Source organism: Eretmochelys imbricata, chromosome 1 (genome assembly GCF_965152235.1).
Source record: "Eretmochelys imbricata isolate rEreImb1 chromosome 1, rEreImb1.hap1, whole genome shotgun sequence".
NCBI lineage: Eukaryota > Metazoa > Chordata > Testudines > Cheloniidae > Eretmochelys > Eretmochelys imbricata.
Window position 1 is genome coordinate 253,114,369 of NC_135572.1, and position 27,910 is coordinate 253,142,278.

At 41.6% G+C, this 27,910-nt stretch overlaps 1 protein-coding gene across 1 annotated transcript in view; it reads right to left on the reverse strand.

Annotated features, from left to right (window-relative positions):
- Positions 1 to 27,910, reverse strand: part of PKP2 (plakophilin 2) — a 54,870-nt gene that overhangs the window by 19,265 nt on the left and 7,695 nt on the right. Inside the window, exons 2-6 of the mRNA XM_077807521.1 lie at positions 27,254 to 27,366; positions 25,195 to 25,904; positions 17,819 to 17,957; positions 7,524 to 7,731; positions 1,677 to 1,854 (exon numbers count right to left, since the gene is read on the reverse strand). Coding sequence (XP_077663647.1) covers positions 1,677 to 1,854; positions 7,524 to 7,731; positions 17,819 to 17,957; positions 25,195 to 25,904; positions 27,254 to 27,366 — 1,348 coding nt within the window. The remainder of the gene's footprint in view (positions 1 to 1,676; positions 1,855 to 7,523; positions 7,732 to 17,818; positions 17,958 to 25,194; positions 25,905 to 27,253; positions 27,367 to 27,910) is intronic.

The following is a 27,910-nucleotide window of genomic DNA, read 5'->3' on the forward strand; positions in this document are numbered from 1 at the left end:
AGGTGCTTGGGGACCTCTGGAATCCGGTCTCACTCAAGCAGATGCAGTACAGCAGCATGGAATAGAAATATTTTGGCCAGCTCGAGGACCATAAATAATGCAGCTGTGTATTTGACGTCCTTCCCCTTGCTACATCACCGCTTCACAGCACTGTTACAACAGCTGGGAAGGCAGAGGAGCAAATTCTGCATGGGACTGATCCCAGTGTCACAGACTCACCACAGAAGCACCTGCATTGCTCATGTACCTGGAACCTCCTCTCCAGAGGCTGCACAAGCCGTTGTTTTACAATACCCTAAGCTTCATTAATTATAAAGGTAACCACGTTGCTGAAGTCTTGCCTGTGAGCAGTCAGTGAACGCAGAATTTCAGAAAATACCCCCACAACAGTGAAATCAATAGAACAGGCAGCCTTCTGCCTTGTTTGACAATATCTTAAGAAACCACCCCAAAGTAGCTATACGTGTACACAATACAGCTCTGCTTCACCTTTATTAGAAGGCCATGTTCTAATCAAGGAATCGATATATCAGTCACTTGAATGCTTAAGACAGGTTTCTTTGTATGTATGTATGCACTGAGGATACTTACTACAATTTGTAAGTACTTTCCATAACAATGTTTCATTCTAGCACAATAAAAAAAAATAACTAAATAAACTTTCTGGTTTAACTTTTATTCTCCAGCCGCATCAATGAGCATTGCAAAATTACTTTTCAAATAAGAATGCTTCATTTATTGCAATCCTAAATCCACCCGGCTGCCCAGAGGTACTGACAAATATCCAAGCTGTGTGTGAGTATGTTAAGTATTTAGGGTGTGTATGGGAGGGAGAGAACAAAGGGGCAGACCATGTTTTTGTGAGACTACCAAATGTACAGCTACTATTTGAATGAGAACTTCACTCTTCCTATAAATTATACTGAACAAAATTAAACAGGTATTGATTTTGCAAGTGATGTGACAACTGTGTCAGAGGCAGTATTTTTGTGGATGAGATACATGTGCTCTGACATCTCTTCCCCGTGGAGACGATCACTACCTTTCACCATCCACAGTTTAGAGCAGTAGGTGAGAGAACTTTGCTACAACGGCCCCAGGGTTTGGAAAACCACTCCTGTTGGATACTCAGCTTCACCCATCCCTCTACGCTTTACAACACTGACTGGAAAAGTATTTTTTCAGGGGTTTTTTAAATGACTGTCTTCCCTTGTATTGGACTAAATGACTCTCCCCACCCCCGCTCAGACTTTGTAATGGTGCACCTGGGATTTTTTTCAAAGACCTTTAATATTATAATGTATATTTAGGGCCTAATCCTGCAAGCCACAGCAACAGTTCCTGCTCACATGTACCTTCCCCTTGATTTCAATGCGAATAAGGCTTGCATACCTGGATCCTTGATTACTGGTCATTTTTACTGAAAAGTTTTAGCTGTGCAGCACCCCTTGGAAAGGGTTGTAGGAACTTTATAGATAAAGTTGTTTTTCTGATACTGATCAGCAGCTCTTCAGTTCAGATGCATTCTAGGTTGGCATTTCAAAATCTGACCTACACATCAGCCTGAAAACAAGACATTCCCCTCTGTGCTTGGAAGCATATGAAGTTCAAAAAAGAGTGTTCAACCCAGCATTCTCATCAGTAGCATTTAGGGTATTTGTAGATGGAGAACTCACCTCAGGCATCCTGTGGCATTGTAGAAGACATCAGGGTCAGACACAATAGTCGATTTTGGGTAATCTCTATCTGGCCAACCAGAGTAGGGGATAAGAATGGTCTCTGTCAGTGGCTCCAGGGTGTTTCTGATCAGCAGGGTCTTCAGCTGGTCATTGGAGGACAAGTTCCACAGCAAACCTACAATAGCCAAAATAAATTAGAATGGCAACAAGAACTCAATTTACAAGGTCTAATCCAAAACCCACTGTAATTAATGATGCACATTGACTTCAGTGGGCTTTGGATCAGAGGTGAAAATTTGATAACTTTTAAAAGAAGATTCAATCCCCACTATCCTCAGTTATATTAGACCCAAAGCATCAATATGATGGAACAGATATTACGAATTCTCAGTGTTGGCAGGCTGAGAAGCATGGCAGTGCATCATGCACAGAAGGAAAGGCACAGTGATTTATGGCAGAGGTTCTCAAACTGTGGTCCACGGACCACCAGCGGTCTGTGAGCTCCATTCAGGTGGTCCACAGATAGTTCCCTCTACGGTGCGCATCTGTGCAGCTGCACACGAGAGAATGAAGGGCCACCACCTAATTAGTGGAGTCGTGCAGGTGTGGCTCCACTAATTAGGTGCCTGGACCCTGGAGAAGATGCACATGTAAGGTGAGGTGGTGGTCCTCCTTCCCAGCCTCAGCTCTGTGACTGCTGTGGTGGGGGAGACACCCCAGCTCGGGGGCTGCCATGGTGGGGGAGAAAGGGCACATCGATTGCATTAGAAAGGTAAGACTGCTGATTTTAAAATATGAGTTGTGTGCTTTTATTTGTAGAACAAAAAAATAATTATTATTAAGTTTTTTTTAATATAGTGCTTTTATCCAAAGCGCTTTACAATAGTTAGCTACTGGTACAAACAATGTTTGGAAAGATCATTACGTGGTCCACAGAGACCCTCAGCAATTTTCAAGTGGTCTGCGAAAAAAAAAGTTTGAGAACCACTGAGTTATGCTTTTTAATGCATATGTTTAAATTTAAACAGGAATTTTAACTGAGCAAGTCAGATGTTTAATAGTTCATGTACTACTGGTTTACTGGACAAGTATTACATTGTTGATCTTAGTATGTTTACAAGCCATAGCTTTTAATTCTGAAAGTACTGACAAAGGACTTAAAACAATTTTAATTGAAGTCCGCAAGCTAAGGTTTTGTCCTTAAAGACAACCCTGTCTTTTTTCTTTAAAACCAAGTATAGAAGAACTTCTCCCCTATACAGCAGTGACCAATTAATGAAAAGCAATGCCAAAAATCAGGAGACAGGCAGCTAGTGTGGAACAATGATCAAAGAACTCCATTTGGCATTTACTGTACCTGCACAAGCAGGTAAGAAGTGCCCAGGGGCCTACAATGGTAACAGAAGTGACTGCATGTTTCTGAGTTTTTGCTCATAGTTGATGCATTTTTTTATTCACTTTCCTTGCTCTCTCTCATGATATACATTTTAGCATTTAAAAAGAGTTCCATAATGTAATTAAACACACAGATCAAATGAGTGAGAGCTCCCTTTCCCCACCATGGAGCTATTGTAACATAGTATACGCACTATGTCAAAGGATAAAGACAAAAGGATCTGAACGATATGGTGGGTGGAATTTACCTGATCAGTGGGTGGAATTTTAGCTCACCAACAATACTTCACTACAGAATATTTTGCACATCACCATCATATATTACAGACACGAAGATGAGAGATTCCTGTTACCAAGTTTCTTCCACATTTAACAGAGAATTCCTCACAGGAGTGAAAAATAGTAATGTTTGGAATTCTGTTATCTTCCAGCCAACCAGCCAGCCAAAGGAACGCTTTGGAAGAGGTGCTGTATACTGTGTATGTTCACAGTCTAAATAGCTAGTTTTAACTAGTTAGAATAGTGTAGGGGAAAAACTAACAGACTAAGCCAAGGATTTTAAAGGTACTGTTCTGAGTGAAATATGTAAACTGCTGCTCTGAACTACAAAGAGAACGACTGTTTTTCCAGCTTGCTGCTCTGATTTTCATAAACCTCGTCCTTTAAAAAAGCAGCACAGTGCAGGGCTGATGTTCCTCTCAGCTGCTCATGGATAGTCTCCTTTATAATGCCTAGATACAGCATGTGTTTTAATTTCAATAATTGCCAACAGTGCGGAAAAAAAACACTTAAATTTTGGGAATGCTGACATACCTCTGTATTATGAGAACTTTCTTCTAGGAAAAATGAAACACTAACAAACAAACAAAAATCAGTGCAGGAAATAGGAATTAAAATGGAGGGTCCAAGTAAGATATGTTGTGAATTGGCTTCTGTAAAACAAAATTCATGTAACAAAACAACATCAGTTTGTCACAGGAACATAGGTGTTATATAAAAACAAGAAAAAAAAAATAAAAGCACCTTGAACAAAAGACTCACAGCTGCCAAAATATTATTTAAAAATGTTGCTGATACTGCAAACACTCCCACACACACTTAATTTTATCGATGTGAGCAATCCCACTGAGACTATAGGCATGAATCAAGTTACTCACATGCAAAAAATGTTTGCAGGATCAAGCCCTTTACCTTCAGATATGCTACACAGTATGCTAGTAAAAACAATGAGGAGTCCTTGTGGCACCTTAGAAACTAACACATTTATTTGGGCATAAGCTTTTGTGGGCTAAAACCCACTTCAACAGATGCATGGAGTGATGCATCTGATGAAGTGGGTTTCAGCCCATGAAAGCTTATGCCCAAATAAATGTGTTAGTCTCTAAGGTGCCACAAGGACTCCTCATTGTTTTTGCTGATACAGACCAACATGGATCCACTCTGAAACCTGTCAGTATGCTAGCAGTGGAATACCTTTCTCCCCTTAGAGAGCTGATTTGTGCAAGATGGGAGGGTTTTCCTTTTAAATTATTATTTCTTTCTATGACAGCTCGGCCTGTCTGTGCTGTAGTCCGGCCTGCAGGAGAAATTTTCTCTAATTTTTTAGATAAATGTTGCACAATAACAAGATCAATAGGTTAGACACTCCCCTGCAGGCTTACCTGGCTCACCTTCAAAAGCTGATTTTTCTTGTTGTTCTGCGTGTTCTACTTTCTGTTCCCCGCTGAACTCTCTACATAATCAACAAATATCTGTTTGATGCAGACACGGCAGTGAAACGAGGACAGACCCATGCATGGAATTAAGCAGTAGGCCGCAACTTTTATTTAACTTTTGCATATGGGAGGGTCGCTACCTGTCCATCACCCAGACTCTCCTGAAGAAGGCATTTAACTGGCTCCAGTGCAGGGGTTACAGGGTTCCTTACCATATAACCCATAACGTGGGGTAGACTCTCCTCAGCCTATCCCCCAGGACTCAGCTCTCTCCGAGTCCTAGCACCTTCCAAACTGCGAAGGGCATAGGCATGGACTCCGTGGGTGCTCCAGGGCTGGAGCACCCACAGGAAAAAAATGGTGGGTGCTGAGCACCCACCAGCAGCCCTCCTACCAGAACCTCCGCCTCCCCCCAGTGGCTCCTGCACGCTGGCGGGCCCCACTGATTAGCGCCTCCCCCTCCTTCCCAGTGCCTACTGCATGCCACAGATCAGCTTTTTTGAGGTGTTAGGAGGCGCTGGAGGGAGGAGGAGGGGGGGGCGCAGCATACTCAGGGGAGAAACTGGGCGGGGCGGAACGTGGTGGGTTGGGGGTAGAGCGGGGGTGGGAACAAACAGGGCAGGGGTGGGGCCTTGGGGGAAGGGAGGGCAGGGCCGCCCCGGTAGATTAGAAACCTGGCACCTGTGGCGAGGGGGACATAGGGTGCAGTGCAGCAGAGTGGGGACCTCAGCCCGCGATGGCCACAAAATCTGACCCTAGCCCACAAATGCCACAAGGTCTCATCTTATCACATGAGCCCAAGGCCCATCACCAAAATCCCAGATCTTTCACCTCTGGGAACCGTTCATTTATCCTTTTAACTGCACTGGAACCCGACTGGAAGCTGCGACAAATTAACAACTCAACCCAAGTATCCGAGTTAGGTACTAAGTGCATTCCTACTTAATCCACTGTAGCTTGAAGGTGCTGAGAGGAAGGCAAATAACACTCTGATCCATGGCCAATTGGCCCATGAGAGGAAAAAAATTCCTTCCCGGCCCCCAAATGGGCAGTTGGCTAGACCGTCAGCAGCTGTCATGCAGGGTTCCCATTCCTAGTTCAGGGTGGGTACGGTGGGGCTGCTGGAATGGAGCCAAAAGAGGCTCTACATAGCCCCTGCACCGGGTTAAATCCTGGGAGCTGTTGAATAGTCCCCTCCCCGCCACTGGCCAATGGGTGGCAGAGGCTCCCAGGAGGGGAAGGGCTACCTAGTGTCCCTCAGCGAGTGTCTCCTCCTTTGCTGCTGGGACTGGCTCCCCTCGCCACCGGCCTCATCAAATTCCCCCACTCATTGAAGCAGGTGGGTGGCATTTCTCTCAGCTCATCCACTCTCCCAACCAGACATACTCTTCTCCTACAATTAATTTGCAACTTCCTTCCCTGCCTAAAAAGAATCTGCAGTTAATTTCTATAACTTGGAGACGTATCAGTTGGAAGTGACAGAGGAGAAGAAAGATTGGGTGTATTGGTTGACCACAGGATGACTATGAGCCACCAATGTGATGCAGCTGTGAAAAAGGCTAACGCAGTCCTAGGATGCATCAGGCGAGGTATTTCCAGTAGAGACAGGGAAGTGCTAGTACAGATGAGGTTTCACCAGTATCCACATGGCACAGGCATTTTTACCACCATGTCTTCTCACGCTGGGATTGGACCAATGGTGATGGAAAGAGTGAACATTCCCAGAGTGAACATTCCCAGTGTAAATGCACCACTATACACAGAGAGAACGTGTTGCATATGAAAGGACCTGAGGGACCTGATTTTGCAGTTGCTGCATGTAAGGAACGCTCATGCATTTTAATGGTGCTGTGGCTGCTCTGCCAGGCCAAGACAGATGATAACATGAGGCTTCGTTTCCAGTCCTCGGGAAGCACAATATTTCAAACACTTAAAAAAGACATCTTCAAGTGCTATCATTTTAATAGCTTTTCAATTCAATATTTTTACTCTCCTCTTGTTTGAGAGTAAAAATATCTTAACATAAATCCCTTCAGTCTCCCCATTTTGTCTTCCTCCATTTGTGAAAGAACACAGACAATTTTTTCCTTTGTGCATTAAAGAGCATTAACATGGCTCCCTGTTTGCTTATTTTCTAGTTTGTACACAACTGCCATAGAGAAGTATTGGGGAAAGCGTTTGTCCATTGACTGGGTGCTGTGGAGCCAACAGGCAGTGCTCACAGAGTGATCTTTTTCTCTGTGTGAAATGGTGACTTAAGTTCTCTCACAAACTGGAGTTAAGCTGTCAGGAGGTCAGGGCAGAGCTGCAGGGGGCCCAAAGCTGCTGCAGAGATACAGGGCGTCTGTGCCAGAGGCCCTCTGTCCCTAGTGGATTTCTCAGCGCAGCATGAGTCTGAAAGGTCCCCGCACTGTCTTCTCCGGAGTTATAGATCACTGAGCCCCTCCAATGTAAGGAGTCAGAAGAAGATCAGAGAGGGGAAATTGCAGTTTCCTGGCCCCTATGTGGCTATTACTCCCTAGGAGAACAAAGTGGCCTTGAATAAAGACTTCAGGGTTTGGTTGAGGACAGGAGCCCTAACTAGTTGACAATGTCCCTTTAAATTCTTGTTCCTCTCCTGGTTATGCTTGACCCATCAATCATCCAGCTAAATAAACAAACACATATATTACAGCAAGCCTGTGCACTATGTAGAACACTGCAAACTTGCATACAAATACTCTGCAAGTATTACCTGTTATCTGCTTTTTAGTTTCCACATCCTTGGTTTGTCTGAGTACATGGAGCAGGACTGGGATCCCGTTCTGCTCAGACACTTCTAGTTTGTTGTCATTGTCCTCATATACCAAGTTCCTCAAAGCTCCGCATGCCACACGCTGAACATCCTCATTCTGCGTTTTCAGAAGCTGTAGAAGCTTGGGAATGCCACCAAGTAAATAAACCTGGGTAAGGAAACCAAAGAGAAGTGTTTTCATTGTTTACATACAGGGAAAAAAATGCCTTCTCAAATATAGCTTCTGTGCACTTTTTCATTTTCTTAGGTCTAACAATGGGCTGAATGATTTGAAGCTCTGATAGTTAACAGTTAGGGTTGTGAATTGGCCATGACTGTACCTAGAGCTGAGTGAATAACTGAGTTTTTAGCTCAGTGGCGGAACTGCAAAGTCTGGAAGAAAACTGGTTAGTTTTGAATGGAAAGTAATTTTTTTCAGGTTTTCCTATTGAAATGAAAAACCAAAATTTCAAAATCAAATAGGTCATTTAGAAAATAAATGTCAAAACACTTTGTTTTGAAAATGTTTTTGGCTTTATAAAATTTCCCTCCCCTATATTTTGTATCTAGCCTAAATTATTCATCAAATGTGACTCAGATTCCTGAGTGATTTCAGTTACCCCAAAACTGCATTTTTCAAATGTGCTATTCATCTCCCCCGAATAGAAGATTATGCCCAGCTCTAATTGTAAATTTTGTTATGGAACTCATTATCTTAGGGCTTCTGTATAAATCACAGTCAAAATCCACAGCTCAGGGCAGTAACATAGTTTAAAGGGTGGGGCTGGAATTAAAGAGAGCAAAGTTCTGTTCCCAGATACGCCACAGTCTTGTGCAACCTCAGGTAAGTCATTTAACCTCTTTGTGCCTTAGCATCTACATCTATAAAATGAGGATGATGATAATTGTGCACCTCTCAGGGTTGTCCTTAGATTTAATGGAATAATATTTGTAAAGTGCTTTGAGCTTCGTGGATGGAAGATGCTACAGAAGTTCAAAATTATTATTTTCCTATGCTAGCCAGCCTGCTGGAAAGGCTGCAGCTTTCCTTCTTGTCCCCTGCTGCATGAGCTGAAGGCATAATAAATAACCCATGTTACTGACTAGGCACTTCTTAGCAGTAGCACACTATACAAGACTTTAATAAAAACACAAAACAAAGCCTCAGAGTACATACACCTATAAATTAAATAAATAAATCAGACAATTCTTAAGTCACTGCAGTACCTATAGAAGAAATCTCTCTTCAATCTCTTTTTAGAAGACCAGGTACTGAGGATCTCACCCAAAAAGAATGCAAAATAAAAAGAGCATTTTATACCACAGCAGCAGTAGGGAAATAAAATATTTTTCAGGGATTATATGCTGTGGCAACTCTCAGTATCCCAGTTATCCCAAGATGTGGTATAAATGAGTTTTGTCTTCTTTAGGAACAAGTTTCTTATTCAGTATGTCTTGCAGTCAAGCACAATTAGGAATGGTTTAATCCAATATCCCATAATGCAATCGGGTCTTTTGGACAAACTCATTCTTGTGTAGCAAGGGTTGTACATACAAGACTTAGAAACGTGATATAACTATTATGGGTAGCACGGAGCCGTATGATAAAAAGAATATAATCTAACTGGCAGCTGCTGAGATCAGGAAGAAATGATATGCAACAAAGCCTCCTGTTATCTTCAGGCCCTGGCAAAGTAACTCTGCACGCCTGCCTTTGCTTTGACTCAGCTGCCTAAAAGGTAAAGTTTCCTGCTAATACACTACTGACGTGGTTCCCTATGCTTTCAACACTCTGATTCTCATAGAGTGAACTAGAGAAATAGCCATCTCTCATGATAAGTGGAGCATAAACACTGAAGGCCTATTTGTTTCCTGCTACAAAACTGACACGTCCTTTTGACATTGGTTTCTTAGTTTTGTTTCAGAGTAACAACCGTGTTAGTCTGTATTCGCAAAAAGAAAAGGAGTACTTGTGGCACCTTAGAGACTAACCAATTTATTTGAGCATGAGCTTTCGTGAGCTACAGCTCACTTCATCGGATGCATACCGTGGAAACTGCAGCAGACTTTATATATACACAGAGAATATGAAACAATACCTCCTCCCACCCCACTGTCCTGCTGGTAATAGCTTATCTAAAGTGATCATCAGGTTAGGCCATTTCCAGCACAAATCCAAGTTTTCTCACCCTCCACCCCCCACACAAATTCACTCTCCTGCTGGTGATAGCCCATCCAAAGTGACAACTCTTTACACAATGTGCATGATAATCAAGTTAGGCCATTTCCTGCACAAATCCAGGTTCTCTCACTCCCTCACCCCCCTCCAAAAACCCACCCCCATACACACACAAACTCACTCTCCTGCTGGTAATAGCTCATCCAAACTGATCACTCTCCAAGTTTAAATCCAAGTTAAACCAGAACATCTGGGGGGGGGGGGTAGGAAAAAACAAGAGGAAATAGGCTACCTTGCATAATGACTTAGCCACTCCCAGTCTCTATTTAAGCCTAAATTAATAGTATCCAATTTGCAAATGAATTCCAATTCAGCAGTTTCTCGCTGGAGTCTGGATTTGAAGTTTTTTTGTTTTAAGATAGCGACCTTCATGTCTGTGATTGCGTGACCAGAGAGATTGAAGTGTTCTCCGACTGGTTTATGAATGTTATAATTCTTGACATCTGATTTGTGTCCATTTATTCTTTTACGTAGAGACTGTTCAGTTTGACCAATGTACATGGCAGAGGGGCATTACTGGCACATGATGGCATATATCACATTGGTGGATGTGTAGGTGAACGAGCCTCTGATAGTGTGGCTGATGTGATTAGGCCCTGTGATGGTGTCCCCTGAATAGATATGTGGGCACAATTGGCAACGGGCTTTGTTGCAAGGGTAAGTTCCTGGGTTAGTGGTTCTGTTGTGTGGTATGTGGTTGTTGGTGAGTATTTGCTTCAGGTTGGGGGGCTGTCTGTAGGCAAGGACTGGCCTGTCTCCCAAGATTTGTGAGAGTGTTGGGTCATCCTTTAGGATAGGCTGTAGATCCTTAATAATGCGTTGGAGGGGTTTTAGTTGGGGGCTGAAGGTGACGGCTAGTGGCGTTCTGTTATTTTCTTTGTTAGGCCTGTCCTGTAGTAGGTAACTTCTGGGAACTCTTCTGGCTCTATCAATCTGTTTCTTTACTTCTGCAGGTGGGTATTGTAGTTGTAAGAAAGCTTGACAGAGATCTTGTAGGTGTTTGTCTCTGTCTGAGGGGTTGGAGCAAATGCGGTTGTATCGCAGAGCTTGGCTGTAGACGATGGATCGTGTGGTGTGGTCAGGGTGAAAGCTGGAGGCATGTAGGTAGGAATAGCGGTCAGTAGGTTTCCGGTATAGGGTGGTGTTTATGTGACCATTGTTTATTAGCACTGTTGTGTCCAGGAACTGGATCTCTTGTGTGGACTGGACCAGGCTGAGGTTGGTGGTGGGATGGAAATTGTTGAAATCATGGTGGAATTCCTCAAGGGCTTCTTTTCCATGGGTCCAGATGATGAAGATGTCATCAATATAGCGCAAGTAGAGTAGGGGCTTTAGGGGACGAGAGCTGAGGAAGCGTTGTTCTAAATCAGCCATAAAAATGTTGGCATACTGTGGGGCCATGTGGGTACCCATAGCAGTGCCGCTGATCTGAAGGTATACATTGTCCCCAAATGTGAAATAGTTATGGGTAAGGACAAAGTCACAAAGTTCAGCCACCAGGTTAGCCGTGACATTATCGGGGATAGTGTTCCTGACGGCTTGTAGTCCATCTTTGTGTGGAATGTTGGTGTAGAGGGCTTCTACATCCATAGTGGCCAGGATGGTGTTATCAGGAAGATCACCGATGGACTGAAGTTTCCTCAGGAAGTCAGTGGTGTCTCGAAGGTAGCTGGGAGTGCTGGTAGCGTAGGGCCTTAGGAGGGAGTCTACATAGCTAGACAATCCTGCTGTCAGGGTGCCAATGCCTGAAATGATGGGGCGCCCAGGATTTCCAGGTTTATGGATCTTGGGTAGTAGATAGAATATCCCAGGTCGGGGTTCCAGGGGTGTGTCTGTGCGGATTTGATCTTGTGCTTTTTCAGGAAGTTTCTTGAGCAAATGCTGTAGTTGCTTTTGGTAACTCTCAGTGGGATCATAGGGTAATGGCTTGTAGAAACTCGTGTTGGAGAGCTGCCGAGCAGCCTCTTGTTCATATTCCGACCTATTCATGATGACAACAGCACCTCCTTTGTCAGCCTTTTTGATTATGATGTCAGAGTTGTTTCTGAGGCTGTGGATGGCATTGCGTTCCGCATGGCTGAGGTTATGGGGCAAGTGATGCTGCTTTTCCACAATTTCAGCCCGCGCACGTCGGCGGAAGCACTCTATGTAGAAGTCCAGTCTGCTGTTTCGACCTTGTTTTTCTTTAAACATTTTTACCTGCTTTCTTTTTGTAATTGTCAGTGACTCTAGAGCTCATGAAAGCTACTGGCCTATTTATATCCACCAAACAACAGAAGGCCATGCTCTCAGACGAAGAAGGGGCCACAGGACCTAACAGATTACAGGGAACGAAGAATAAAAATATGGGGACAGGTGCAGGTGGAAGGGTTAAAACAAGGGAGCTCGAAAGGAACACCAAATAGAGAACCCCAGACAACATCCACTGCTTTAAGAAGGAATCCAAGGAGTCAGTGGACACCATCCAGAGGAACTCTGCCTGGGTGCGTGAATGGACCAGGGAAAGGTAAAAGGCCCCACAGTCAAGCTGCCAGACCCGGGGGCTGAACTCTTTTGTTAACCCACACAAGTACAACACAAGCAGCAGCGATACCAGCTTCCTTAAGCTCTGGTCTGCTGGGACCGTCCTTCACAACCCCTTCGGAGACTCTCTGCGAAGACTGAAAATAAGGGTGCTAGTTATGCCGGTAGTTTTTAAAATGCAGACATCAGTCCAGCAAGAAGTAGATGAAGACCACCAAAGAAGTGAACAAGGTTTGGTCTCTGCTAACCTACATTTTATTTAGGGTTTCTGATTTTTGTTTTTAACTGATCAACACCCCCACTACCAAAAAAAAAAAAAAATCAGTGTTTGTCTAATAAAGACTGGAAATGGTAACTTGCAGCTAAGGCTTGTCTACACAGAGCAGTAATGCAGACTGTAGGGGGTGTGATTTCTAAAGCTCACTAGTGTGTGCTGGTGCACACTGGTTCCTGAGTGTGCTTTGATATAGTGCTGTTTGAATCAGAACTACATTAAAAGCATAATTGACACATTACAAAGAGATTATTCTTCACAGCAGATACCGGGTTCTGGTTTTTGGGAGTTTATTAATTTCATTTTTTTATTTATTTTTAGCAATTTGTGAGTTTTATGTAGATGTCCAAAAACTGGGTTTTTTTGAGGCTCTCTCTGGGTATAAACTGTAAAGAGTAATGTATACTTAATATTATATGTTATAACGTAGTATATACTATAATGACTAATCTCTTTGTAATGTTCCCTAGTGCGCTTTAACATTGTTCTGTTTCAAAGAGTACAACGTTAAAGCACAGCAAGGAATGTTTAGGGCACAATGTTTAGGTGAGCGTCTATACAAGCCAATTAATGCACAACATGTTAGTGTGCTTGAGAAATCACACTCCTGTAGTCTGTATTACTGCTCTGTGAGGACAAGCCCTTAGATCCAAGTAACCATTTCTGGTGTTTTTTCCAGTGTTTATTGGATAAATACTGACATTTTTTTAAAATCAGGGGCATTTTATCAGTGTTTATCAGTTAAAACCTAAAATCCGAAGCCCTAAGTATATACTAACATAATGTAATATGCATTATTTATTACCATATATACAAGAAGAAAGCCCAGAAACATGCTGATTTTTTCACATCTACATAAAACTCAAACTGCTAAAAATAAACCCAGAGAATGGAATGAATAAACTCAGAAAAACAGAAGCCTAAGTGTATTTGAGCTGAGACCTAAGAAGGAAAATGCTCTGTAGCATGTAACCAACACAGTAAGCCATATAATCCCTTCAACATCTGGCATTTAATGAAAGAAGTAATAATCCATCCATACATAAGATTAGTATACATAGCAACATAACATGTTCCCAGAAAAAGACTACATTAAAATGGAGTTAAGGTTGAGAGTATATATCAGTAACTTAGGGTAGAGTACACTACAAGGCTGTTGTAATTATCTCAAAACCAAGGAAACCCAGGAAATTCACACTTAGAGATTAAATTTAAAGGAAATCCAAACACGTTATGGTTTGGTAATGCACAGTTTAGGGCACCCAATCAACCTTAACTCTGCCCTGTACTGACACCATAAAAGGGGGAAAAATCAAATGTGTCTTCAAAACTCATTTAATCTAAGCAGACACGAACAAGCAGTCACAAACACGAACAAGCTTTAAACATTATTGTATTGCTCTTGCATTGTTGTCATTTCAGAGCAGAATTAAGATTTTTGCAGAAAGAGAAACTTTCAGTTATGAAGAATAATGGGGGGAAATAATAAGTATTAATCTGGAAAAAATTCAATGTAGCTTATGAGTTTTAACTATATGAGAAGATTGAAGGGTCTGTGACAGGGCAGAGTTAAGGTGGTCCAGAAATTTCCTTGTTTATTTTTCAATTTAAAAAATTCACACATGAACCCTAAACCAGAAATTCAAAGGGAATGTTGCCCTGTAATATTTCTAGTGATTTGAAGATCTAAAATATCAACCTTTTTTATATGTAGATAGTAATTTTAACTTTTATGACCAGATTCTTTGACACACTCTGACTGCTTTGCCCCAATCTGGAGCAGCAAATAGCAGCCAAAGCATATGGGGCTAGTTAAAATAGGTTTACAGCTTCTTTATTTAGCCAGAGCAATGCAAACCAGCCAGAGCGTACACCCTGTTTCCCCCTCCCTCTGATCCTCCAAATGCCCCTGCCTCTTCCACCCCCCCCCCGCACCACAAACCTCCACCCATCCAATTTCTCTCTCCCTCCTGCACCTTTGTGCATTATCCTGCACGTACATACCTGCTTACTTCTGCCTCCTGCACCCCTTACATTTATAGATTCATAGATACTAAGGTCAGAAGGGACCATTATGATCATCTAGTCTGCCCTCCTGCACAAAGCAGGCCACAGAATCTCACCCACCCACTCCTGCATGCACTTGCATTACTTTTCCCGCTCCTCCCAGCCTACCAGTTGAGTACATCTGGTGCAAAGGACAGCTTTTGAAAAGATGGTTAGGATTAATGGCAATTTTTTGCCATTATTTTCCATAACTGAAAGTTTGTCACAAAGAACTGCCCCTTTCAAAATGGCTACCACCTCCCCTTGCTCTCAGTGGGACTGAGGACACAGCTGTCCTCAGGGAAAACTCCTATGCTGGCCCCCTATGCTGTGCGGCGGTAGAGAACCATTGAGAACAATGAGAGAGAGAGAGAGAGAGAGAGAGAAAGATCATACAATCATAGAATATCAGGGTTGGAAGGGACCTCAGGAGGTCATCTAGTCCAACCCCCTGCTCAAAGCAGGACCGATGCCCAATTAAATCATCCCAGCCAGGGCTTAAAAAGGCCACCAGTGGAGGTCAGCAGTAATGTCAGTACAACTGACACCAACTAGAGAAAGCAGCCATTTTGAACGAGGGAGGTTCTTCATGGTATTCTCTGTAGGCCATTTTAACCTTTCAGCCTCTACTGCAGGAGAAACTTTCAGTTATAAATAATAACAGGGAAAAATGATCCTTATCATCCATCCATCCATCTATTCAAAATATCCCAAAATTTTAACTTTATGGGACGCTTGAAGAGTCTGTGTTATTGTGTCACTGAGTTTTTTTGGGGGAAATGAAAAAACAAGTTTGATACTAGATACTCGCTTTCTTTAAAGGACCCATTTTTAATTAGTTTTAATTCCTAAACAAATTAACAGATTTACTTGTAAATTCTCAGAAAATTCATTCTGTATTAATTGCAGTAATTTTGGGGAGGATACATTGTATTTCTCTTATAATAATAAAAAGGTTGATTCTCTGCTTTAAGTGCAAAACTCAACTCAGCCTTACCTATGGAGTTACTCCAGACACCTCCACAGTTACATAAGATCATAGTAAAAAATAAAGCACTCAATAGCATCCAATATACTGTGAAAATTGATCACACAAAATACTCAGTAGCTTGGTTCCAGATGTCCTAAAACATGGACTAGAAGGAATGGTGTGCATTCAGTCTACATTCTCCCTGCCCCCCCCCCCCCTTCCAACTGTGGGACACTATATTCCTGAGACAGCTGCTGATCCAAGGACAGAAGAATTTGTTAGGGGAACATTCCACAGTTCACCATGATCAGCATTTTTACTGTATGACAAAAGTGGTTTCACAATCAACAGAGATAAAAATGCTTATATTGTAAGTTAATGCTTCTATTTAACACAAAAAGAAAAGGAGCACTTGTGGCACCTTAGAGACTAATCAATTTATCTGAGCATAAGTTTTCGTGAGCTACAGCTCACTTCATCGGATGCTGTAGCTCACGAAAGCTTATGCTCAAATAAATTGGTTAGTCTCTAAGGTGCCACAAGTACTCCTTTTCTTTTTGCGAATACAGACTAACACGGCTGTTACTCTGAAACCTATTTAATGCAGTTTTCTATGTAATTCAGCTTTTATGTAAAATAACCTAATAGGGCTCTTTAAAATAAAGAAATCTGTGTCACTTATCTATTTGCTATTCCAATGGCTACAAGTCTAGTAAGAGCAAACAAACATTAATATACAAAGCAGACAAACCCAGCACACGTAATAGTCTACATAATGACTTCATAAGACAGCATGCTGAGCAGTAACAAGAACTATGTATAACTATTCTTTCTACTTTGTATGTCTTGGGAGGGTGTACAAACACTTGGGTTATTTAGGAGGAAGGTGGGCATTACCAGATTTTGTATTTTTTTCAGGCTTTCATTCCATTAAAAACAGCAAGACCACCTCCCCAAATCTAGGCTTTCCTACACTATCAAGATTTGAGATCATCCGGTATAATTCTTACTACAATCCCTTGCTGAGGGTTTTGCCTTAATAAAGATTTGTTAGACCCATCTGCTGAGCAAGTGAATCTCAATCCAACACAAACACTACTCCTAAACCCCAAAAAGGTACTGTACAAATCTAGGTCTTAACTTTGCAGTTCAGGTCCATATCACCCCAACTATAAACAGAATACAGTCATAAAAGGCTTAGTTTTCAAACTTGGGTGATCAAACTTAGATGCCCAAATTTGTATTTAGGTACACAAATACCTGTTTTAGTCATCCAAGTACTGGTTTAGGTATCTAAAATGGACACTTAGTTACTAAATGTAGATTTTGTCCAAGATCTTTTTTAACAATCATGTCTAAAGTAAGGCTTTTAAGTTCATATTTAGGCGCTCCTGGGAGCTGCTGGGTGCTCAATAGTTTTGAGAATGAAGCCACTATTTAGATGCCTTAATATGAATTTAGGAGCCTAACTCTGGGCACATATCTTTTAAAAAAATATTGGAATTAGTGGACCATAATTGATCATTTTCTTCTCAAATGAGGAATCACACTACTCACTTTACTATATATGTATATGTAATTTGCTGTGCTAGGTTCAGCAGGTTATGTGGGGGTTTTTTTTGGTTTTGTTTTTTAAATTATTATTTATATGCCCAATCCTCAGATATTGTAGTGCTAAATAACCGGGTAACTGATTTCTCAACTTAAATGAGAAAGACCCTTAGATAATTTTGCTCTTTCACATTATCCCACAGTGTATACTCCTGTCCAAACACCACAGCACACTTTGATTTCCACTGGCACAATGAAAGTACCCTATTTTCTTTCTACCTAGGTATTTATCAGGCTGCCATCTCCACTGTAACCGAACATATATATTAATGAAATTGTCCCTCATTTTTAAAAAATGAAGAAGGGAGAAGAGAAACAGAAAATACATATTAATTGTATGGTAAGCACAACTGCTTGTACATACTACATAGAGGGCCAGATTTTTTCCCAGTGTAAACTGGAGCCACTCTATTGACTTCAATGATGCTGGAGTAAATTGCAGCAGCAGAGAGTCTGGCTTAGAATGTTATTTATTATTTCCCATGATGCTTCTTAAACTGTCATTTTCTTTCAGTGGCAGACAACACAGTACAGTAAATGCAGAACATTCCTTGCTCTACTAGCATGAAGTTGATATGAAAACAATTACTCACTTTCCTTCTGGCTTCTGCTTTCTGGAAGCACTCACGCTGTATAAAATTAACTGCAGCAAGGATCTTGGGTAACGAGGATGTCTTTTCAGTGTCCAGAGTGTTCACTGCAAGCTCCAGAGTCATCTCCCCTTCTGGACTCCTAAATATACAGCCATGGAAGTTATGGTGAATCAAGATGGCAGAATACCAGCATTCAGCCAGTGTTTTTTTACCAGGCAATTCATAACTATCAACACTCTATAGTTATGCTTAGACTATGATGCTCCTCCCAGTAACTGGAGAGTTGAGAAAGGTCATGGTATCCATAACTGCCTAACACATGCTTTGGAAAAAATCCCGACAAATGGAGTTGTTATAACATGAAGTGGGTCAGCACATGATAAATCCTGCCAGAATTATGCAACCACACCAGAAGGTCCCAAGTCCCCCTCCTTGTGAGGTGCAGCGCAATCTCCACTCCCACTGACCTTAGGAGGTGCATAGCACCATGAAGGATGGGCCCCATGGGAGGCCAAATTAGAAAGAGTGGTCGTTTGTAACTGTCAAGGTTCTCTGATGTTTATTTTTCTCTGCAATACTATTATGATGGCATACACTCACCATGTCCTATCCTTTCTCAGCTGCTCTGTGCATGGAACATCTGCTGCATTGGCCCTTGGGTTTTTTGGGGGGGCTTGAAAATTGCTTTTGTTTCAGACAGACAAAATTATTTTCCACTCCCTGAATGAAACATAAAATTGCCTCACAGGAGCATTCAAAAGTATGTTCCCATTTCCCCCCTAATTGCCACCACCTTTGCCTGAATGATGACTACGTCAGGCAAAATGTCAAAAGCTGGAAGAAGAAGTCACCAGGCCCATGTGTTGTCAATAAAATGTATCTACAGGAGATGTAAGCCAATAAAATGCATACATGTGCATGTGTAGAATTAGGACAGGTAAGGTACATCTCTCATTCCCTTTCACCCCCAGCACATTTCTCTACAATGTAAGCAGAGCTGGCCAGGAAACTGAATTTTAGTTCCATGAAAATTTTTGAGTTTTCAGAAAAGAAATTCATTTTGAATTGGGACAAAAAAAACCCAACATTTTCATGGAACTGAAATCCTGCAATAATTTATTTTGGCAACACCAAAGCATGGTGTTTCCAAAACAAAATATATTCCTGGGATCCCTGGTTGCTTATCTGATGGTCTGCAGCTGAACCCAGGACTCAGGAAACCCTGGCTGTTCTTGACTGAAATTAACAAGAATCTCCTCAGATTTGCTTGTGCCCACCACTGAATAACATGGTGAAACTGACCAGAATCTTGTTGTTAAGATAACAGTGGAAAGTCAGTTGCCATAGGAGCCTGGATGCCTAGAGATCACCAAATAGTGAGCTGCCCTGGAGCTGCAGACCCTGGAAGCTCTGGTGTTCCCTGCAGCCTGTGAGCTGAGTGAGGTGGCAGGAAAACAGGCAGGTTTCCAATGGAAAAATGTTGTGTCAGAGTTTTTCTGACCAACTCTAATTGTAAATTATAATCTGTCGCTGCTGGAGGTTCATCAGAAGGCATAAGATGCGATGAGTATGGCTGCAAGAACAGCAAAGAGAAGGAAAACAACCGTGACATCGTAAGAATGGCCATACTGGGTCAGACCAAAGGTCCATCCAGCCCAGTATCCTGTCTTCCGACAGTGGCCAATGCCAGGTCCCCCAGAGGGAGTGAACCGAACAGGTAATGATCAAGTGATCTCTCTCCTGCCATCCATCTCCACCTTCTGACAAACAGAGGCTAGGGACACCATTCTTGCCCTTCCTGGCTAATAGCCATTAATGGACTTAACCTCCATGAATTTATCCAGTTCTCTTTTAAACCCTGTTATAGTCCTAGGCTTCACAACCTCTTCAGGCAAGGAGTTCCACAGGATGACTGTGCGCTGAGTGAAGAAGAACTTCCTTTTATTTGTTTTAAACCTGCTGCCCATTAATTTCATTTGGTGGCCCCTAGTTCTTATATTATGGGAACAAGTAAATAACTTTTCCTTATTCACTTTCTCCACGCCACTTATGATTTTATAGACCTCTATCATATCCCCCCTTAGTCTCCTCTTTTCCAAGATGAAAAGTCCTAGCCTCTTTAATCTCTCCTCTTATGGGACCCGTTCCAAACCCCTAATCATTTTAGTTGCCCTTTCTGAACCTTTTCTAATGCCAGTGTATCTTTTTTGAGATGAGGGGACCACATCTGTACACAGTATTCAAGATGTGGGCGTACCATGGATTTATATAAGGGCAATAAGATATTCTCCATCTCATTCTCTATCTCTTCTTTAAGGATTCCTAACATCCCATTTGCTTTTTTGACTGCTGCTGCACATTGCGTGGATGTCTTCAGAGAACTATTCACGATGATGCCAAGATCTTTCTCCTGATTAGTTGTAGATAAATTAGCCCCCATCGTATTGTATGTATAATTGGGGTTATTTTTTCCAATGTGCATTACTTTACACTTATCCACATTAAATTTATTTTGCCATTTTGTTGCCCAATCACTTAGTTTTGTGATTCATCCATATCACAAATGAAATACATTCTTATGTCCTGATGTCTCCACTATGTTTTCATTTATTATGGATCATGCAATCTCCTGTCTTCTCTGAATTAGTGTTTTGAACTGATCTATTTAACAGACAGGTGCCAAGGAGTGCTCTTGTAGGACATAGACATCTGCTAGGCATATCCATAATACCTTTTAAAAGGATAGGACAAAAATGAAAGCTGAAGTGAAGGAGAAACTGGAGGAGGGTGTCAAATAGAAGGGACAAATAGAAACAGACTTATGAGCAAAAATAATATCAACATGGGTTAGCTTCTCTTATGCAACAAACTGTGCTTGGCGCCAATTACAGCACCCTGATTCTCGTGACTGGCCCTGGCACCAGTGCAATTTAGTGCAGCTGCTGAGGTACTCTAAATTGCAACATTGGTGTAAGGATCTTACAATTGATCAAAATCATACATAATGAACCTGAACAGGACTGAACTGAATCACATCCCTTCCTCTTACTCCCCTTAATGTGAGCCAGAAAAGTACACCCTTTCCCACTCTTTTTGCTATAAAAGTAGGCCTGATAGCAGGATATGTACATCAGGAACAGCTAATGAATGGCACTGAGATCAGTCAAGAAAGACAAGGTCATGTACTACCCAAAATGAATACACACAACTCCCACTGAAGTCAGTGTAACTCTGCAAGGTGATCTAGAGCAATATGTGGTTCACTGAAAGTCTTTCTTCATGGCTGATATCTGCATTCACCTGTCATACCCCAAAGCCTCCATCCTGTTGTTGTGTACTGCAGTCCTTGCACTAGTCATCATAGAGTAGCTGCGATGCACCATTTTGTCTGATAATTTTAAGGTGGCACTCAGCACAAGTAGAATGATGACTCCAGAAGGAACTGCTCTCTAAACAGCTGTGTAACATCAAAGGGCAGCAGCACTCCAGGAAATCTCTAAACCTTTGATATGAGAATGGTTCTGGTGCATCATCCTATTGGCACGTCCAAAAGATAGGGCTAAGTGTCTCTGTGCCCTGTGCTCTGAATTCACAGTGTTAGCTAAATATTCTGTAAATGTTTAAAATGCTTATATATTATATATAAAGAGTTTAATGATTTTATATCCTCTCAGCTAATCTTTAAAGAGACCGGAGTAGGATTAAATCCTTAAGTTTTAAATAACTTCCTGCACACAGCTGTAAAATACAGTTTGTGCCTTATTATAAGGCTAACTGCTGAATTGTTCTAAGGCTTAATGCTGAAGTTTTTACTCACGTCTTAGATTAAGAGATATTTGGGGAAGGGGATTGCTTACTCTGCATGAAATCTTGCCTCCACTGAAGTCAATGACAAAACTCCAATAAACTTCCATGGAGGCAGGATTTCATCCTCTGTGCCTTACATGAGTAATGCCCTGATCCTACTCTCATTTATTTAAATAGTGCAGAATCAGACCCCAAAGAGTCAATAAAGTACTACAGAATTGGACTCATAACATTTAATTATCCAGCATTTACTGGAAGAGAAAGACCTATCTGATTCTTCTTCATCTGTGGTGATTACTATTACAGAATAACATTTGTAGGGCCAAATTTTGTTTTTGGTATCACTGATGTAAACCCAGAATAAATCAATTTATGCTCACAGTTTATTGTCTTGACTTCAGTGTAGTTACACTACTCAGTTTACAATGGTGTACATCAGAGCACAATGTGTCTGGTATCTCTTATACCTAATTCTACTTTATGTTGTGCAGTCTGTAAGAGTAGATGGAGCATGTTAATATGGAATTGAATGAACTGTAAAGAATACTGTACTTAAATGTTATTCACATCTAGAGATGTTTTTTAATAAGGGGGAATTTGTAGAGTTTGTAATTACCATTTTTGTAGGTGCCTGAACATAACACATCTGCAGAACACGGGTATCTTATTATACACCAGCACCTGTAACAAATCTATTCTTAACTCACTATTTAAAGACAGTTTACATGATTATAATTTATTCTTTACTTTTTGTCTAAGATCAAGTGTACTATCAAATGATACATCTCTTTTCAGGGACTATATCTTGACTATTGGTCTTTTCCAATCTCTAACTAATATGACCCATCATATAGGTTCTTATACTTCGAGTAAATGCCATATCCTTATGGAAATTTAAGGCTAGATTTTCATAATATGGCTGTAATTCAAAATTGCATTTGAACATCTAAACTTGGAGCATATAGGTATTTAGATACTCAAGTGACCTATAGGCTTCCCACAATAATTTGTGCCCATAATTTGCGGGTGCAAAAATATAGAGTACCCACAAAAGCTAGGCTGAAAAAATTGGCTGTTAATTGCTACATTTTCAAAGAGGGCCTCAATCTGGCCACTAATTTTGCCTCTGTACTTGAACATGGTCACAATCAGTTATAGGCACAACAACAGAATACACACTTGTAGGTGTGAACAGCAATTTTGCCAACAAGCCTTACAGTCTGACATCTAAATTCTAGTATTTGTGCCCACAATTAATTGCAAACACAAATGCTATTCCAGCACAAAGCTAAAGGATTTTGTTTTGTTTTTAAATTGTGGCCCTTGAAGTGTTGTTACCTGTGGGAGATACAAGCCAAGTTGTTCGCTAACTGGATTTTGGCATTTACTTTTGGGCGCTGCCTTGAAAACTCACCCTCATGTTGTCTAATTGTGAATCATTTCTGTATTTTGTTCTATGCTGCTCCTCTAATTTTATAAAAATACCTTCTCTATAAAAATATACTGGTGTCTGGGTAAAGCACTCCTCTTTCCCTTGAATGAGTTTAGTTTGAAACAAGTACAGAGTTAGGTCATGATTCTGGAAAGCACTTACGCACGTGTTTAACTTTAAATACATACTTAAGTCAGTGGGACTTAGGCATGTGTGTAAGTGCTTTCATGAATCAAGGCCTTAGTGGAGAAACAAATCCACTTAAATTACCATTCAACAGTTAATAGTAGCTTATACAGGAAAATATAATATGAGGGCCTGATGCGTTCTGCCTGTAGAATCCAAGATGTGGGCTTATGCAGTAGAAATTTCCTCTGGTGTTGGGAGCAAATGATATAAACATGTCCCCAGCCTGTGCACTGCTGGGGGACCTGGAGTCAACTGACACTGCTCACATAGTGAATAGAGTCAGCCTGAGAGAGCATGGGATCAGGGTACCCAGGAGATGCTCTGATTTACCTTATCTTCTGGGAAGTCTCAGACAGTGGCTGCTTCCCCCAGCAGGACCTTTGAGGGAGGGCAGCAATGGGACTTGTGTCTGCCTTATCTCCGGGATAAATGTCTCTGCTGGAGCAGCTTGACCAAGGGTGAACCAAATCCAACATTTAACACAACTGAAAGTCATACGATGGAGAAGTGAACTGGCATGGATAAAATAAGAACTGGCCTAAATCTTGAGCTAAAACTTGAACCAACTCCTTCCTCCGCCCCTCCCCCCAAAACACACTTGTTCTGAGTTTTTTGTTTTTTAAAAAAGTGTGGCTAATTTTTATTCTGATTCTTTCATTTTCCTGTGTTTCTGTACTTCCTTGTTCTGACTAGGACCAGAAGTGCCATAACACCTCAAGGCAGACCATTCTCAGAACTGGCCAACTGGACACAGGAAGTAAGGAATACTCATAAGAGAGGCTCTTCCTGAGAGTTTTTTAGGACAATTTCGCTGACCAACCAAGGTTCAGATATTTCTTTTCAGGTACAAATAAAATCTGAACTTTTGCATGCATATCCCAACTGAAATGAACAGCAAAACCTTTTAAGTTTCAACCAGTCACTTCCTCATACCTAGTCAGAGGATACATACAGAAATTCAGTTGTCAGCACTGTCTGCTCCATAGCCTCAGTCAGCTTAATCCCTTAACCTTGCCTGCTTTAAAAGAGCATCAGAATCATATCAGGAATTCAGTATTTTTGTTTAAACAGGCTGTATTTTGACTGGAATCGTTTTACTGTATGATAACGTGTCCTGACCTGACAACACACAGAACAATGCTCTACTCTGATACTGCAAACCTCAATGGTCTGTACACTTAATTTCTCAGAAAACAAATGATGCTGTAGCTATCTGATCAGAAATGTTCAAGCCCCACAGCAAAATTCCATCAAATAGAATAGCAAACATAAAAAACAACAACAAAATACAAAAACAAACAAAGCTTTGGAAAAAAAAGGAATTTGAAGGCTACACGTTTGTGGGGAAAAAAGGAAATTCTCTAATTACACTGTTGGTGCTAGCAGAACAATTAACATTTAAATTACATGTACAATAAACCATGAAATAGGAATGTGAAGTATAGTAAACTGTGTAATATTCTTCTGGTTATTAAACCGTTCAATCTATATAAGAACTGCCAAATGAACCAGAGCTGAAATGATCTGATCTACCCAACAGCACAAGGCCTGTCAATATGTCATTGCAAGTTAGACTGTAAATTATTCAAGGCAAATAACATGTCTCCCTATATGTTTGACTAGTGCCTAGCACAATGAGACCACAGTCACGAGGCTTTTGGGCACTACAGTATATATAGTTCACAATAATAGTAATAATAGTAATTTTCCCTTCTTCCGTCCATTCATCCAAAATAAGAGTCCAAAAAGAAATCATAAAATGACTCTTCCACACTGAAATATTTTAGATTGAGTCGGCTGTTAAGCCACTGGCCAGAAATGCATCTATGCTTTGTGAACTGATGGACTAGGATCATTTCTTTTTTTACTGGGAAACACGTGGGATACAAAATCCGCATGAAAATGTCCAGGTATCTGTGAACTGGAGGAGATTTAGAGTCAGACTTACCCTAGCTGAGATCCACTGGAGACTGCTTTCCCAGCGTGTAAGAGAACATTTTCTGATGATGCTGCCGCCAGAGCTGCAGTCATTGCCATCCTCTTCCCACCTGTTTCGGCAGTAGCACTGGTCCCTGCAGCTGGCTGGGGAGTTTCCCTCATGGACGGTGTGCTTCTGAAGGTACTTTGTTGCCAGCTGGACTTCAGAGACTGCCTGTTCTGAAATCCAGGTTGGGAAGCAACAGGTGCTCTGACTTGTCCCACAGCACTACCTGTAGTCAGGTAGTTCTCTTTCTCTAAGAGGTTGGTCATACTGCGACTGAATCCAGTTTGTGGGTATATAGATATACTTGGGCTGGTGGGGGCACTGTCAAAGACTGTGTCATTAAAAGGTCCTCTATGGAACTGGGTTTGATAAATGTGCTCTCTGATTGCAGAATCACGATTACCATGACCAACAATCTCAGAGCGAGCATATCTTGGTGGGGCAATAACATTGGATCTCCTGCTATCACCATGCCTTGGAGTGAATCCAACTTGGTTTCCCCTGTTGTAGCGGAAATCATTGTATACATATGCCAGCTTCTCAGGACCTTTCTGAGGAGAAACTTCTAATCTCTTCAGAGGCTGCCTTTGGTACCTTTCTTCCATGGTCTTGTATGAATTATATTGTGTGGCTGTATTCCCCCAGCCATTTCTGTAAGTGATTGGTAAGCTCATCTGTACAAAACCAGCAAAAAAAGGGACAAAAGTCACCAGAAGAACAGAGCTTTTTTTGTTTTCTTAACTATTATTTTATAATTTGGGTGGATAAAATGTTTTGCCAGTTGCTAGTAGAATAGTACAGTAAAACGTGAACTTCAGTCAAAGATGCAGATGATAATGGGTTTTATTGCACTTCTTCATTAACCTCCCACTGAAACGAGGAGGGAGTGCATTCTAGTGCTTAGGAGCCCTGGGCTAGGAGTCAAGACTCCTGCGTTTTAGTCCCTGCTCTGCCACCATCTTGAAGTGTTATCCTGGGCAAGTCACTAAATTGAGAGATATTCAAAAGGGCCTCTACATTCTGGGTCATCTCCATTTTTAGGTGTTCAACTTGACACGCCCAGAGCTTGATTTTCGAAGACACTGAACACCAACATCTCAAGCTGAAGTTAAACCCTCAGACAGATGAAAGAGGCTATGTCAGTGAAGAGCATTAACAATGATATTCTAGTCAGGTTTGTACATGCAGTCAGCTTATCTGACCTTGCACTGGAGCAGTGATGAACAGCTTTTCTGGCATCAATGGTCATACTGGCAACTTGTCATAATCCCTAAACCACACCTTATTTACATACACATGCATTAAAAAGTTACTGTGAATTATGAATTTAGGGTGGAGGCCATAGCATCTAGGGGCCAGACTGCAAACTCCTTACTCTTACTGGTGAGGAGCTCGCTCCTCACAGGGATAGTCTCAAAAATGGGAATGCTCACCAGTGGAAGGAAGGGGTGCACAATCTAGCTGTAGGACTGGGTCAGGCTCGTGGGGTTGGTTGCATTTGTTATTGAAGAGAGATACATTTTAAGGGCAATGGAAGGAACTGCAAGGGGGAAAAGAATGCTTCATTTCAGGAGTCACAGTCCCACACTGTGGTATAGGGAAGCTGCAAGCCATTGTCCCATGCCATCCACTCTCCCTGGTTCTTCCATTTCTACCATCAAAACCATGATATCTCCCTGAGGTTCCTGTGTTACCTCCAGTTCCTTCCCTCAGTGCTCCCTCCTTTCCAGAGATGATACTATTCATTCTGTAATGTGGAGTGGGTGACATGCTGCCTGCAGCTCCCATTGGCCGAGAATGGCGAACGGTGGCCACTGGGAGCTGTGCCAATGTAAACAAACAGTCTGGTGGCCGGCCAGCGGATTGCCTGCATGCCACAGCTTGCTCACCACTGGTTTAAAGAGATTACAGTGTGAACATTTAACATGATAGAAAAAAAACCTGAGCCACTGTTTGTGGCAGCAAACAAAGTCATAAATTTGCAATTCTACATATTTTCAGTTATTTCCTACATTTTCCTCACCTGGAGAGAGGGATAATATGTGACTCCATGTGCAAGTCTTGAAACAAAAGAATTATCAACTGTGTCCAGGTTATAAACGTGTTCTGGAACACTGGTGGCTCGATGGAGACCTCCTGTAATTGAAACAAGACTAACGTAAATACAATCTTATTTTATAACAAATTATTTTATAACAAAAGGACAATATATGTCCAGCCTAAAACCTTGTGGAGCCAAGAAACCCAGCAGGTCTCAATATAATCACACCCCAGCTAGTCAGAGTCCGTTAGTGGTCATGATCTTCTCATGCTGCTCTGGTTTTTCACCTCATGAATCTCTGTTCCCCACCCTGTCTCAGAGTGGGTGAAAGTGTCCCCTATAGGTAACCTTTGGAGTTCTGGGTTCCTGCTTTCTTCCTTCTCCTATTTCATATTCAAACATTCATGAAACACAGAAGCACTTAGATTTCTACCATACTGTATCAGCCCTTCGCGGAATCACAGATGCTCGAGATGGACTGAATGACTCTATCTCCCTGCCAATGGAGGAGTGATCTCTACAGTATACTTCCTAATGTTTTATACTTTACATTTGTCCAGGCTGGAACAGTTGCACAATTTCTCATAGTTTAAGAAAAACAAAAAGGCTTTATATTTAGGAAGAAGTAGCAAAAAATTT